The sequence below is a fragment of the Diabrotica virgifera genome, chromosome 10 (assembly GCF_917563875.1).
Source record: "Diabrotica virgifera virgifera chromosome 10, PGI_DIABVI_V3a".
NCBI lineage: Eukaryota > Metazoa > Arthropoda > Insecta > Coleoptera > Chrysomelidae > Diabrotica > Diabrotica virgifera.
This window is the reverse complement of record NC_065452.1, coordinates 92922171-92937130: the sequence shown is the minus strand read 5'-3', so window position 1 is coordinate 92937130 and position 14960 is coordinate 92922171. Positions and strand designations below refer to the sequence as shown.

The window sequence follows — 14960 nt, the reverse complement described above, 5'->3', positions numbered from 1 at the left end:
GACGTTACTAGATGGTATAAAATGCCTCGTATTTCGCATTATTAAAATTAACTGTTGGTAACTCCCCAGATATTAATATCACAATATTATTTATGATATCAACGTTTTAATTAAGAAACGGTGACCGTGAAATTGATATATGATATATCTGGTCACTAGTCACGGTTATCGAAGTTATCGGTGATTTCCAAATCGCGGTGATTGATTCACCGTTAGTGAGATCACGTCCCATCACTAATTGGCGTATTTATAAGTTTCATATAATTGAAATATAGGTTAGTTGATTCTAAGGATCCTGGTAAAAGGTTTCTGAAAGATTTAAAAAATAACCTAAACCAAAATATAAAGCGGCAACAGCAATAAGATGAAGTTTAGTTTTAAGCGAAACGAAACACGACACAGACGTATCCAGGAAGGAAATAAGTAAATATTTCTACTTCAGAAATCGTATAGAGAAGATGATTAGGGCATCAAGCGCAAAGCAAAGTTTAATAAAATCAATTCACTAAAAACTGGCGGTAAACCTAAGAGATCTTGGTTTTTTAAAAAGTAAGTATAGTTTTAACACGCCTGTGATGATTAGAAAAATATTAAGCAAATACTTTCAAACCACAACTGTCAATAACTTTAACTATAACACAACGGATAAATTACTCCAAATTGTTAGCAAATCAGGATACGCCTATGTGTTAATCAACCAGTTCAATCTCGACACCACTCACCACTACAGTGTAGAAACCTCCAGGTACACTTTGACCACCAAACTTAATATTGATGGTATATTCCCCAGCATCCGCCACGTTGTAATAGATAGTAACAGTATTGTCCCCATTATCTACTATATCAATATCCAGATCTCTATCGAAAAAACAGTGGCAAAAATTTTTATATACATTACTCAAAAAAATAATCATAAGTCCAAATTTCTTGAGAAAATCACTCTAAGTACGGCCAATATTATAAAGCCCTTATTGAACCATTTTTCAAAACTCTAATAAAAAATCTGTTGATTGAAATTTGATCGACATTGATTTGGAATCTAATTATCTAAGTTAAATGTCTAAGTTAAAACTATCAAGCAGCCAACTAGCGTATATAGTCGGTGTAAACGTTAATGCATTTTTCGGAAAATCAAGAATTATCAGAATTTAAAAACTGTCTTGTTGAGGAAAGTTTATTATAATTCAACCTATTGCTACCATTCCAAAAAATATAGATAAATGCATGGTATGAGAAGCTGTCCGCTGACCATGAATTAAGTTCCTAACTTGTACCTATGTGATAGTTAACACTCCCAACTATCATACTACACTCACCTTTGCCCATCATACACGCCCTGATACCCAAACCACAGATTATCTTGTGTTCTGATAATCTGTGCCCAAACCTATACCCGAGGAAAAAGCCTCCATGAATATAAAAACCAGTGGAAGAAACCAATGAAAACAAACGAATCTGCATTAATTATTCTAATATGCCGCCACCCCAACCTCAAGGTATAACACCATCGTGCCGAAGAGGTGCATGGCCCAGGGATAACCTAGTGGGCTACAAGCTATGCCCAAGGAAGATGGCGAACCAGAGAGAAAAATAGAGAGAGAAAATAAAATCAAGGAAGAGGACAGAAGTAACTAGTTCGGAGGAAGAGAGAACATCCACCAAATTAAAATACAAATCTAGATCACAGTTGGAGCGCCTCCAGGACTAGCGGCACTTGAGAAACTCATGAGGCAGGCTCCAAATACAAGGATATCCATAAAGGGGAGGTCGACATCCTTAGAATCTGATGCTCGATTATATCGAGGAAATGGAGGAAAATAAGAAGAAAGAAGAGGTTCCAAGGGAATCCGTCTTCACGACATCCAGAGATGTGAAGATCAATATGGAACCCTTGCAAGGAAAGAAAATGGCGACAATGTGGAGTTCCAGTGGAGCTAGAGAACCCAGAAGCCATTAAAAGAAAGGTAAATGATAGGTGAAAGGTAAATGAAAGATGACAATATGCGAGGACGAGGATGAGACAATAGAGTTCCTAAATGAAGACTGCTCGGAGAAGAAGGACTTATCAATGAATTTGGGGCACCCAAAATAAAAAAGATAGTTGAAGAACGTTCAAACAACTGTAGACAAAGCAAAAACAGAGGGGAACTGCAAATAGTAATAGAGAGAGGAAATGGCTCTCACCTCAAATCTCGATACATGGATCGTACCTAAACTAACCATCACCTAACATAAGTGTTCACGGCATGGTTGTTTCTGTTTCTATCTGAAAGGGATTGGAAAAAAGGAGACTGATGTTTGTCTACGCTTTAACTGAAGATATCTAAACACTGTAGGACACTATCTTCTTTGTATGCGAGAGCTGGATGACATAAAGATGACTGCGGGTTAAGCGAGAGGACCCCAGTAGAGGACCTGGTTGAATTCAAAATTCTGGTCGTAATGAGAAAGAATTGAATCTGGTGAACGATATGATTACGGTAGCACTTTGACTCTGTTTATATTATTAAATATATGGACTTATACTGATCTATTATATCTCTGGATGGGTTTTACGTTTTTAATTCCTTTTATATGATTTTAGACAAGAAATTTGGAATTAGTTTATTTGTGTTTAGTTGATTTTTATTTCGAGTTCATTGCTGGACCTCGATTTTAGAAACCTACTAAACTCAAAGTGAACACTGTATACAAAAATTATTTACCCTCCGTCAACTGACTTAATTTTACACGTTACTTTCCCTGCTCCAGCCTTTTCAGTGTTAACGATTATATGGTAAGGCTGGCCGCTAGCCAGATTTTTTTCTAAACCTTCTGTAATCTTGCATTTGTCAGCCTAAGGAAATAAAAAGTACTGAAGAGGCCGACTTTTCTCAGTATTTATGTCCCTCAAAGGTTAAGTATAAGGAGTGATAAATTTCTACTAAAAATCGCTAAAAAATTTTAAATTTATAATTTTAAAATGTCAAATATGTCATATAATTACCTCAAGAGTCTGAAAAACTTGACGACCAAAAATGTGTAATTAACCGATACACCAAATAGGGATAACATAAAAACGCTAACAATAAATGAAAAATATACAGGGTGATTAGCTTTTGTTACAAGTCCGTTATATCTGTTATTATAATTATAGGAGATACCAAGAAAAAATATTGACAAAAATAGGAGGTAACTATAAGCTTCTTCTTCTTATTGCGCCGTTACCTCTCAGTACGTGACCCAAGTACATACTGTATTTTCCTCTTTTTCATCATGTTTATTAATTCTTTTTGTTTACTCAAGCGCAGAACTATCTCATCATTGGTAACTTTTTGTACCCATTGAATTCTGAGAATCCGTCTGCGTACAAAATTACACCAACGATGAGGTACTTCAGCGCATGAGTAAATTAAAAGAGATACTAAGTATTATCAAAGAGAGAGAAATACAATACATACCTACTTGGGTCATACAGGGTAGCGAGAAAGTATGGAAACACGATAATTTCTCGGAAACCGCTTGAACGATTTTTATAAGTTTTAGTGGGTAAGGGTGTTCTAATGTGGCCGATTTTATAGTGGTAATTACATTGTTGTCAAATCTTCCGTTTTTCTTAAAATCTAATGAACTTTGTTATTTTAAATGGAACACCCTGTATATTTTTTGCGATTTGAAGTGCTTAAGAAATACTGATTATTTTTCATGTTATATTCCCTATACTTAAACGCCATAATTTTATAGTTATTGCTACATTTATTAAAAAGAAAAATTTAACAAATCATAAAAATCAATTTTTTTCCCAGTTAGACATTATTTTAGTTCTTTGGATCATTGGGAACAAAAACGGTCGTTTGTAAATTTCCACAAGAGTTAATCGTTTCCGAGTTATAAACAATTTAAAACTGAAAAAAATCGAAAAATGACGATTTTCTAGGTTCAAAAAAACAAGTAGAAAATATTATTTTTGCAACTACGAAGAACCTAAATTCAAGTTCGAACCATATTGTATCAAATACCGATAAGTGATTTGGTTTTATTTCATTTCAACATTATTTTTTAGTTGTTAATGCAGCTTCACTAATAATTAAAAAAAACAATGTTTTAGAATAAAAAATGCCAACAATTCTTATAGGGATCTGATAGAAAAAAAGTTTGAGCTTGAACTTAGGTAGGTATGTACTTCCTAATTTTAAAAATAATTTGTTTACTTGTGTTTTTAAACCGCGAAAATCGTCATTTTTCGATTTTTTTCAGTTTTAAATTGTTTATAACTCGGAAATGATTAACTTTGAGGAAAATTGCAAAAAATCTTTTTTTTTTCCAATGATACAAAGAATCTAAAATAGTGTCTACCCGGGCCGAAAAAATTGATTTTTATAATTGGTTAAAATTTTTTTTATAAATGTAGCAATAACTCCGAAATTATGGCATTTAGGTATATAGAATATAAGTGAAAAATAATCAGTATTTCTTAAGGACTGCAAAACGCAAAAAATATACAGGGTGTTCTATTTAAAATAAGAAAGGTCATTAGATTTCCAGAAAAACTGAAGATTTAACAACAATGTAATTACCACTATAATATTGGCCGCATTAGAATAAATACCCTTACCCACCAAAATTTATAAAAATCTTTCAAGAGGTTTCCGAGGAATTACCGTGTTTCCATACTTTCTCGCTACCCTGTATATTTAGACGTGACAATATGAATTGATCCAAATCATATTGGAAGGTAAAGTACAGGGTAAAACATCAATAGGAAAATGCCAAAACTCGTGGCAGGAGATGATTTGACCGCTAGTCCGCAGAAATCTTTCGTGCTGCAGTTTCCAAAGCTACAATTGACATTTTCATCACCAACCCTCAAAGGAGACGGCACAATAATAAGAATAAGAATTAAACTTCAAATATACGATTCTTATAATTTCACTTATTTAGTAGATAGATTGTATCTACATACAGAAATACATTGTTATTTTTATTTTGTATAAGAATTACAACTTAAAAATGTTGGCAATTAAAAATCTTATTTAATTATCCAAGTGACTATATCTGATTTGGCACGCACGTTCTTTTTAACACATTCATTATTCACGCATTGTCAACAGCGTTTTAAAACTATTTTAAAAAAATTAAAACGAGTAGTTAAATTATGCGTTGCCTATTTTAAATCATCTGTGGGGCCGCTCCCGAATAAAAAAATTTCTGATTCGGTTTCTTTGCGAATACCTGTTCAAAAATGTGCCCTTTAAACAGAATCACAAGAGTGCCGGGAGAAATTTTTGGGCAAAAATTGTTTAAACAATTTTTCCAAACACATTCAAAAGATTGCCTTTTATGCGTCGGAAAATATTTTTTGGGTCATTTTAAACAAAAAAATTGATAGTTTTCGCAGAAGTTAGTAGTTTTCGAGCTATAAGCGATTTAAAATCTGAATCTGAAATTTGATTTTCGAGGCTTGAAAACCCATATGTACAGGGTTATTCACTATATTTTGACCCCCCTGTTAACTGCTTTATTTACAGAATTAGAAAAAAATGTAAAATACAAAAGTTATTCGATTTTTAAATTGCGATATTTTGACATATATATCGTACTAGTGACGTCATCCATCTGGGCGTGATGACGTAATCGGCCATTTTTTTAAATGAGAATAGGGGTCGTCTGATAGCTCATTTGCAAGGTTATTCAATTCCCTATTCAGTAATATAAACATCAACATGATTATTTATACAGGGTGTCCAAAGATTTTTTTTTAATTAAATTAATTGACACAAAAAGAAGAATGTATGTAATTTATTTAATTTAAAATATCTTCTACTGCTGTTAGAAAATAGAAATAAAAGTTTATTGCACAAATAAACATTGCTTTTTGCTTAAATTCAATGTTCAAATTGCCAAGAGGCAGATGGATGATGGAATTTAAGTGAAAAGTAATGTTTATTTGTTGAATAAACATTTATTTCTGTTTTCTAACAGCAGTAGTATGTATTTATTTTGAATTAAATAAATTACATACATTCTTCTTTTTGTGTCAATTAATTTAATTAAAAAATTTTTTGGACACCCTGTATAAATAATCATATTTATCTTTATATTATCATCATCAACCCGTACGCGTCCACTGCTGGACATAGGTCTCCCTCAGCGCTTTCCATTCATCTCTATTTTGTGCGGCTTGCATCCAGTTACCGATAACATGTTTCAAATCATCGGCCCATCTGGTTAGTGGGCGTCCTCTGCTCCGTAGTGCTTCTTCTCGCGGCCTCCACTCGACAATACGTTTTGTCCATCGGTTGTCTGGCAATCTGGCGACGTGTCCTGCCCAATTCCACTTAAGCGACGCGATTTTTTGGACAGCGTCTATTGTTTTTGTTCTACGGCGTATTTCTTCGTTTGGGATTCGGTCTCTCAGGGAGACACCCAACATCTGGCGCTCCATAGCCCTCTGAGTTAGGCGAATCTTGTTCACTACCTTTTTTGTTAGTGTTAATGTTTCGGCTCCATAAGTGAGTACAGGCAACACACATTGGTCAAAGATTTTCCTTTTGAGGCATATGGGCAAGTCCGATATAAATACATAGTTAAGTTTACCAAACGCTGCCCAGGCTAATCCTATGCGACGTGGAAGTTCGCACGTCTGGTTATCTCGTCCCAACCGAATTTCATGTCCCAAGTACTTATAAGATGCAGTCTGCTCAATATCCATTCCATCAACAACAATATTACGATTTAGCACCAGATTAGTCTTGTTGATGTTAATCTTTAGTCCGACCTCTAAGGAAGCGTAATATAATTTGTTCAACATTATTATTGCATCATCCATACGATCGGCTATAAGGACGATGTCATCTGCGAATCTCAAATGACTGAGCTTCTCTCCATTTATATTGATACCATATTCGTTTAGATCTGCCTTCTTAAATGTGTGTTCTAAAAGGGTTGTGAACAGCTTTGGTGAGATGGTGTCTCCCTGCCGTACTCCTCGCTGTATACAGAATGTATTTGTTTGTTGTTCAGACAGCCTTACGCTAACCGTTGCCGTTTGGTAGATATATTTGATCATGTTAATGTAGCGATGGTCTATTCGGCATTCTGTCAATGCTTTTAACATTTTCTGCTGGCTTATGGTATCGTTTTTATATTACTGAATAGGTAATTGAATAACCTTTCAAATGAGCTATCACACGACCCCTATCCTCATTTAAAAAAATAGTCGATTACGTCATCACGCCCAGATGGATGACGTCACTAATACGATATATATGTCAAGAAATCATAATTTAAAAATCGAATAACTTTTGTATTTTACATTTTTTTCTAATTCTGTAAATAAAGCAGTTAACAGGGGGGTCAAAATATAGTGAATAACCCTGTACATTATTATTTTTGAGGTTGCGAAGTGTCTAACTTGAAGTTTAAATATTCAAAAAAATAAGTCGCTGTAAAAGCCTAAAAAAGAGGCATTTTATAGTTCAGTTTGTTAAGAAAGGACCATAAACGCCATTACGTACGCTTCATTCTCATTAGGAATCTTCAGAGGGTGTATATGTTACGGGTAAAGTTAGATTAACGGGTAAACCTATGTAGTAACCCAATAAAATAAAATAACATCAAAATGTAATTCCGTACAGGTTGGAATAAATTTTTTATCAAAGTTTACGTCAAAACATAAGATATTTACAAGAAAGTATATGATTCATATGAGGGGATCATTGTTTAAATAATTAAAAATGGCTAATTTTTGCACAAAATTTACTTTTTAACTGCTGCGGTAATTCATGTTTCTGTTAAGGTTTTTACAATTTTTTTTGCAAAGCTGAAGAAACAATATTTTTCCTAAGACTTACTAAATTAAATTTGACCCTTAATTTATTTAAATAATTGTAAATTAAAATTGGAAAACAAATTTCCAAAAAAATATTATTTGCATTATAAATAAGCACTATAAAACATTTTGTTTTGCAGAGGAAGTTGCGCTATGGTACCAGTATAAATTGAAAAAAAAAATGGTTGATAAATATTGAGTAATTTATAAGATATCTAATTTGTTTATAAAAAATTACCATTTCTTCAATTGCAAAACCGCGGTTGTTGTCGATAGAGTATACAAATTTTTATAGTCTCATTTTTTTTGCTTTTATGTGTATTTTCGATAAATATCACAAATCAAAATTTCAATTATACACCCCTTCAAAATAACGTTTGAACATTGGTGTAATTTGTTTAAAATTTGTTTTTTTTAAGTTATACTTCTTTAGGCGCGATTTCATTGAAGGTGGAATTTTATTAATCTGCGCGCATGCGCACACAGGCAGTATGGAGTTAGTTAATAAATGTTTTAATTTATGCATGTATCAGTCCAGAAAATGCGTGGAAAGAATATATCAGTGTTTTTAAATATATTTTTCTACAAACGTGTTAAAACTGCAATTTATAGCACTCCATACGAGCGTTAAAAATGCTACTTTAAAGCACCAGTGCTTTAAAAAATTTAAGGCAATGCAGTTAAAAGTGAATTGTCAAATTGTGAAACGTCAAAATATTTATATTTCATTTATTAACATTAATATTAATAATACAACTTGCGCAATTTGAAAAAGGTGGCTTAAAAGGTTTTTTTAAATTTAATTTAAACTGTATTATTGCATTTTTAACACGTTTGTAGAAAAAAACTATTAAAATTTGTTAGAATATACAAAAATAAAAGTAGATGTTATTCTGATTTACGTATTGACAATATAGGCAGTTTTGATGTAATGTCAAGAAAAATATAAAAATGGAATGTCAGTCAAGTTCAAGTAAAAGTTTTTGTAGGTATTGTCCTGTAATTGAGAATGAATAAATTATAATTGTTGATATATAAGACGTTTGTAGAAAAAATATTGTATGATATAGGTACGTGTTAAAAAGTAAAACTTTCACATATGTGCCTTAAAATTGTACTTTTAACATTTATATCATAAATAGGTAACTATTATTATAATTTTTGTGTATTTGGACTTGTCTACCTCGGGAATAAGATAATAAGTAATAATATTTAAAGTACTTTATAATTCACTTCGTCTGTTTGTCACTATGTCTGAGAAATCTTGTAGCCCGGATAAACAAAAGGGTATAGCTCAGTGGTAGAGCGTTGGACTGGAGATCAAGAGGACCCCGGTTCGAATCCTGGTGTTTTCTAATCTTTTTTAATTTTTGGTATTGTTTAAATAAAATTTTTTTTAAAGTAGTAAGTAAAAATTAATTTAATCTTTAAATAAAATACAAATAAACTCTCCGAAAGTATATTTATTTAATTGACATCATATTTAGAAGTATAACTTCTTACGTGCGTACAAAGTACACACACATTCTTTATTTTTTTTAATTACATCGCCGGGATTTAAAATTTTGAAATTAGTTTTCGATATTCGTGTTCCTGGTCGTTTTGACACACTTAGAAAAGAAAGAATTTCTAGATCCATTTCTTGTCGAGATAGCTTTTCCAAGTTTAAACATTCATAATTTGTTTATTTATCAATAATAACATTTAAAAGTGCGTGAGTACATCTATCAACCCTACTACTTAACAATGCCATTTATACATAGAGTTAAAATTTTAGAATATTTTAAAAAGTAATGATTTTTGTAGCGACCTTAAATGAAAACTTTTTGCATGAAGAGTGGTGCAGTAGTATTTTGCAATATCTTCGTTAATAACGGACCAATTTCAATGTTTTTGTTTAGTTTAGGGTAGCATATAAAAATAATAATATCTAAATGACACTTTTTACAATAAATATTTGTCAATTTGTTATAAACAATTTTTTCTTAATTTTTTTTTCTCTAAATATTATAAATAAAAATTGACACAAAAGATTTTTGTAAACAAGATAAACAAAATAATACTAAATTAGCATTAAAAATTTGTTAAAGACTTTTTTCTTTGTACAATATTAAAATATGTATTATGTATTTTACATTTAATTTTATAATCTTTATAACAGGTAAAATTGTGTGTATATTTGTTAATTTTTATTCACTTATACACATATATTTATCTAGAGCAGGGGTTCCCAAACTGGGGGGAGTGAGGACATATCAGGGGGGGCGCGAGACAAGTTGAACATTAAATTAAATTAAGTTATTTTTCTAAAATTCAAAATTAACCGCTTGTTAGACTGTGTCTGGTAACGCAGAGTAAGCAAAAGTTATCTCAAATACCTCTTTTTGACAACACTGTGAAACGCCGCATTGATGATATGACCGAAAACATACAAAAATACAAAACCAGGTAGTTGATGCAGTAAAATAATTCAGCTAGACGAGAGTACTGACATAGCACATTTCTCAGTTAATTGTTTATGTTCGGTATATTCAAAACGAAAGAATGAAAGACGAGCTACTCTTTTCTACAGAGTTGGAGACTGGAGACCACGACAAAAGATATTAATGTTATGAAAGCAGTGAGAGGTTTTTGACAAACATGAACTCTTTTTGCAAAAACTGATCAGTTTATGTACAGATGGCGCACCTTCAATGCTTGGTTTTTGCTCAGGCTATTTGCAGTTAGTAATAGAGAAAAATGCTGATGTGATTGGGATACATTGTTCTATACATCGACAAGCCTTGGCAGCAAAAACCCTTCCAAATGAACTTATGGCTGTCTTAAAGTTGTGTATTAAAGTACATAAAAAAACAGTGCGTTGAATACTCGACTGTTTAAAACTCTTTGTGAAGATTTAGAAAGTAATCCCAAAACACTGCTACTTCATACAGAAGTACGATGGCTCTCAAAAGGAAACATGTTGACAAGATTATTTGACCTTTGAGATGAAGTAATCACCTGGGAACATCAAAAGCAAAATGAGCTAAACATGGCCTTCAAAAAACATTGTACCCAAGTAATATTGGCTTATTTGTCAGACATCTTTGACTCGCTGAACAGCTTTAACCTAAAACTGCAGGGTGGAGACTCAAATATAGTAGTTACTCATTGTGATGGATACTTAATTACTCAACTTTGGAGGCGTGGAATATCAGCAAACCCCTGAAATTAATCAAATTTTTCTAAAGTAGAGCCAATCTTAGAAGAAGAAACACGCTTCAAGGACATTTATGAAGGATCAAGTTTGAAAATCCAAATATCAAACCATTTGGAGAGCCTAATTGAAGAGTTCCAGAAATACTTCCCAAACACTTGTGACAATTTTATTTACAGAATGTCCATTGATCCATTCCATGTCAACATAGACTCCCTGCCTGAATCACTTCAAGAAGATGTTTTGCAAATAAATCCAAATAATTTTTTGCATGATTCCTCTGCCAAATAATTTGTTATAATTGACAAACCTTAATTTTGGTTACAATATTTCAAAGTGTATCTTAGTGTATCACGGGAAGCTTTCACTTATATTTGCCTTTTTCAAGTAACTGTGCGATTTTCAACAATTGTGGCAATTAAAACAAAGTATCGGAATAAACTTGATGTTGATAGTGACTTGTGCTGTGCACTTACTAAAACTCAGCCACGAATAGGCATACTAGTAAATAAAACGCAAACATATCCATCTCACTAACCAACCTCATCTATTTTTCTTTTATTAATAATTTTTGTATTTTATGGAAACTGATATTGTTGTATCTTATGGCAGAATAAATAAATGTTTTGTTTTGTTCCTATTTAGGCGCATACAATTTATTGTAAAGGTGGGGCGCGAGAAGCTTTCATTTCAACAAAAGGGGACGTGGTACAAAAAAGTTTGGGAACCCCTGATCTAGAGGTTGTCCTCCATTTTTTTTTATATTTATTGTTGTATTCACATTATCTTTTTGAGAGTTCGCCAATGGTTTGTACAAAGAAAAAGTTTTTGTTTCCGTAACAAAATTTTACTATTTCGTTAAATTTTTAAAATATTTTTTTTAATGCTGTTTTGTGGTTATCTTTGGTGCCAACTTTTATTTATCACAATACTAGAAAAAAAAGTTTTTTGAAAAAAAAAATGTTTATAACAAATTAATGAATATTTATTGCAAAAAAGGTAATGCAGATGTTATTATTTTTATATGATACCCCAAATTAAAAAAAAAACATTGAAATTGGCCCAATATTAACGGAGATTTGCAAACAACTCCTCCGCCAATTTTCAAGCAAAAAGTTTTAATTTCAGGTGCTACGAAAATCATCATTTTTCAAAATATTCTACAATTTTTATTATGTGTATAAATGGCATTGTTAAGTAGATGGGTTAATAGATGTACTCACGCACTTTTAAATGCTAATATTGATAAATAAACAAATTATTAATTTTTAAACGTGGAAAAGTTATCTCGGCAAAAAATGGTTGTGGAAAAGTTTTTTCTTTTTTGATGTGTCAAAACCTACCAGGAACACGAATATCAAAAAATAATTTCGAAATTTTTAATTCCGGCGATGTTATTAAAAAACAAATTTTAAACAAATCACACCAATTTTCAAACGCCATTTTGGAGGGGTGTTGAAATGTACAATTGAAATTTTGATATGTCAATACATTTATCGAAAATATACACTGAGCGGCACAAAAAATGGCCACCCCACAAAATGGGTAATTTTTGATGTCGTGAATTTTCTAAATCTGTTGTCCGATTTAAGTGATTTTTTTAACATTTTATAGCCTTATTCTTTAACAATATCGCTGTAATAAAATTATTGCTAGACAGGTAAATTATCATTGTATACCGGGTGTACCAATCAAATTGTGTTTTATTCTCAAAGTTCACCACACCCTGTGTAATATTTTAGCATTTATAAAATATTGAAATTAAAACCCAACTATAGCCGCAGGTTTTCTTAACATTCTGTTTTTTTATTCATTCGCTTATGTTGGATAATAAAAAGGTTAGGTACTTTAACAACTAGCCATGTTCTTCATTAATACAGGATGTTTCTAAATAAGTGCGACAAACTTTAAGGGTCAAATCTGCATAAAAAAATAATGGCAGTTTGCTTTATAAACACATGTCGGCAAATGCTTCGTTTCCGAGATACTGGATGTTGAATTATTTTCTTACAAACTGACGATTTATTTATTGCTCTAAAACCGGTTGAGATATGAAAATGAAATTTGGTAGGTTTTAAGATACAGTTATTGCACATTTTTTGACATACAACTAAGAATTTTATATTCACCATTGGCGTGCATGCGGGTAATATTACCCGTCATATTTTAGCCATTTTGTGCCGCTCAGTGTACATAAAAGTAAAACAAATGAGACCTTAAAAACTTGTATACTCTATCTGCAACAACCGCGTTTTTGCAATTGAAAAAATAGTAATGTTTTATAAACAAATTAAATATCTCAGAAACTTCTAAATATTTTTCAACCAATTTTTTTTAATTATACTGGAACCACAGCGCAACTTTTTCTTCAAAACAAAATGTTTTATAGTGCTTATTTATATTGCAAATAATATTTTTTGGGAAATTTGTTTTTCAATTTTGAGTTACAATTATTTACATAAATTAAAGGTCAAATTTAATTTAGTAAGTCTTATATAAAAGTTTCCTTCTTCAGCTTTGCAGAAAAAAATTGTAAAAATCTTAATAGAAACACAAATTACCGCAGCAGTTAAAAAAGTAAATTTTGTGCAAAAATTACCCATTTTTAATTATTTAAATAATGATCCCCTCATATGTATCATATACTTTCTTGAAAATATCTTTGTTTTGACCTAAACTTTGATAAAACAATTATTCCAACCTGTACGGAATTACATTTTGATTTACATGTATTGTAATTTTATTTGATCGGTCTATTATAGGATTTCCCGAGTCATTTGGAGACAAATATTTCCAGCAGGTTTACATTTGCATTTATTTTACCAATGTCGAGGGTACTTCGCAGTTTACCAGGGTAATCTTAGGTTTATCCGTTAACCTAACTTTACCCGTAACATATATATGGTTACAGAAGGTTACACAGGTAACCTCTTAACTTCGTAACCAGCCTCTTAATTTCGTTTTACAGCGAATTATTGTATACTAGTTTTCGTATCGTATTTAAGTTTTCGTTGGAATTTGGCCATGATGAATAGACAAGTAGTTAGGTGCAACTTTTAGACCTCCCGTTGTCTTCTTTCATTCATCATTCGTTTGGTTTGCAAGTAATAGAAACCTCGAATAGGCGTAACCAGAAACTTGGTCCCATTAGAGGTTTTATTTCTCCGTAAATAAAACTTCGAATTGTTTAAACATTCAGTTTCAAGATTCTGACGAGTAATCAGGACTTATTTCAATTTAGACCTTTGTTTTTTAATTGCTAATTATTCGCCTCCACTTGACTTTTAAGTCGTCGCGTTGCGGCGGTTCGCACTATTCCTTAACAACACAAAACATTCCAGGAATGTACTATCAAAGATCTATTAATGTTTGAATGTCCTGGACATTCAAGGAACATTCGGTGAACATCTGATTAAATTATTGGTGGAATGTTACCACAAGACATTCTATGAACATACTACCAATATCCTATATTTTAAGAGAGGACATTTACTATTCAATTTGCGTTCATTTTCAAACTTGCCGCGCGTGTATCTATGTAGGGTCGCGTAGTCGCGTGGTCATCACATTTCATATTTCATGATAACCTAAAAATTTCTGTTTGCAAAATGCATAGATAAAGAATATTGGGAAAATGGAATTTAGTGGCTTTTTTGCTGTGCTGTCTGTTAGTTTTGCTCTGGCTGGATCTCTTTTGTTTAAACAATGATGTAAGTATTATAAAATCCGTTTTCAATTTTCTTTATTCTTTATGAAACGAATTAGTTATGCATATGATTGATTTTTAATTGTAAAGAATAGAAAAATTACCATTCATTTTAATTTTTTTAGAATCAGCTGAAAGTGGTCTACAAAAAAAACAGGAAGGAATACGTATAGCCTTGTGGCTATGAAAGGCAAAAGAACGATATAAAAAGTGTATTGGCTAGTTGGAAGAAACTCCATATTGTCGAA

The 14960-nt window shown here is 31.8% G+C and overlaps 1 protein-coding gene across 3 annotated transcripts in view; it reads right to left on the bottom strand.

Annotated features, from left to right (window-relative positions):
* The window catches only part of LOC126893461 (filamin-A), a 510728-nt gene that overhangs the window by 219678 nt on the left and 276090 nt on the right, over window positions 1-14960 (bottom strand). For 2 of the 3 annotated variants that reach the window (XM_050663672.1, XM_050663674.1), the window contains 2 exons: window positions 2706-2836; window positions 723-858 (listed from right to left, as the gene is read on the bottom strand). The exons of the other annotated variant lie outside the window; for it this stretch is intronic. In XM_050663672.1, coding sequence (XP_050519629.1) covers window positions 723-858; window positions 2706-2836 — 267 coding nt within the window. The remainder of the gene's footprint in view (window positions 1-722; window positions 859-2705; window positions 2837-14960) is intronic. 3 annotated transcript variants of the gene reach the window in all.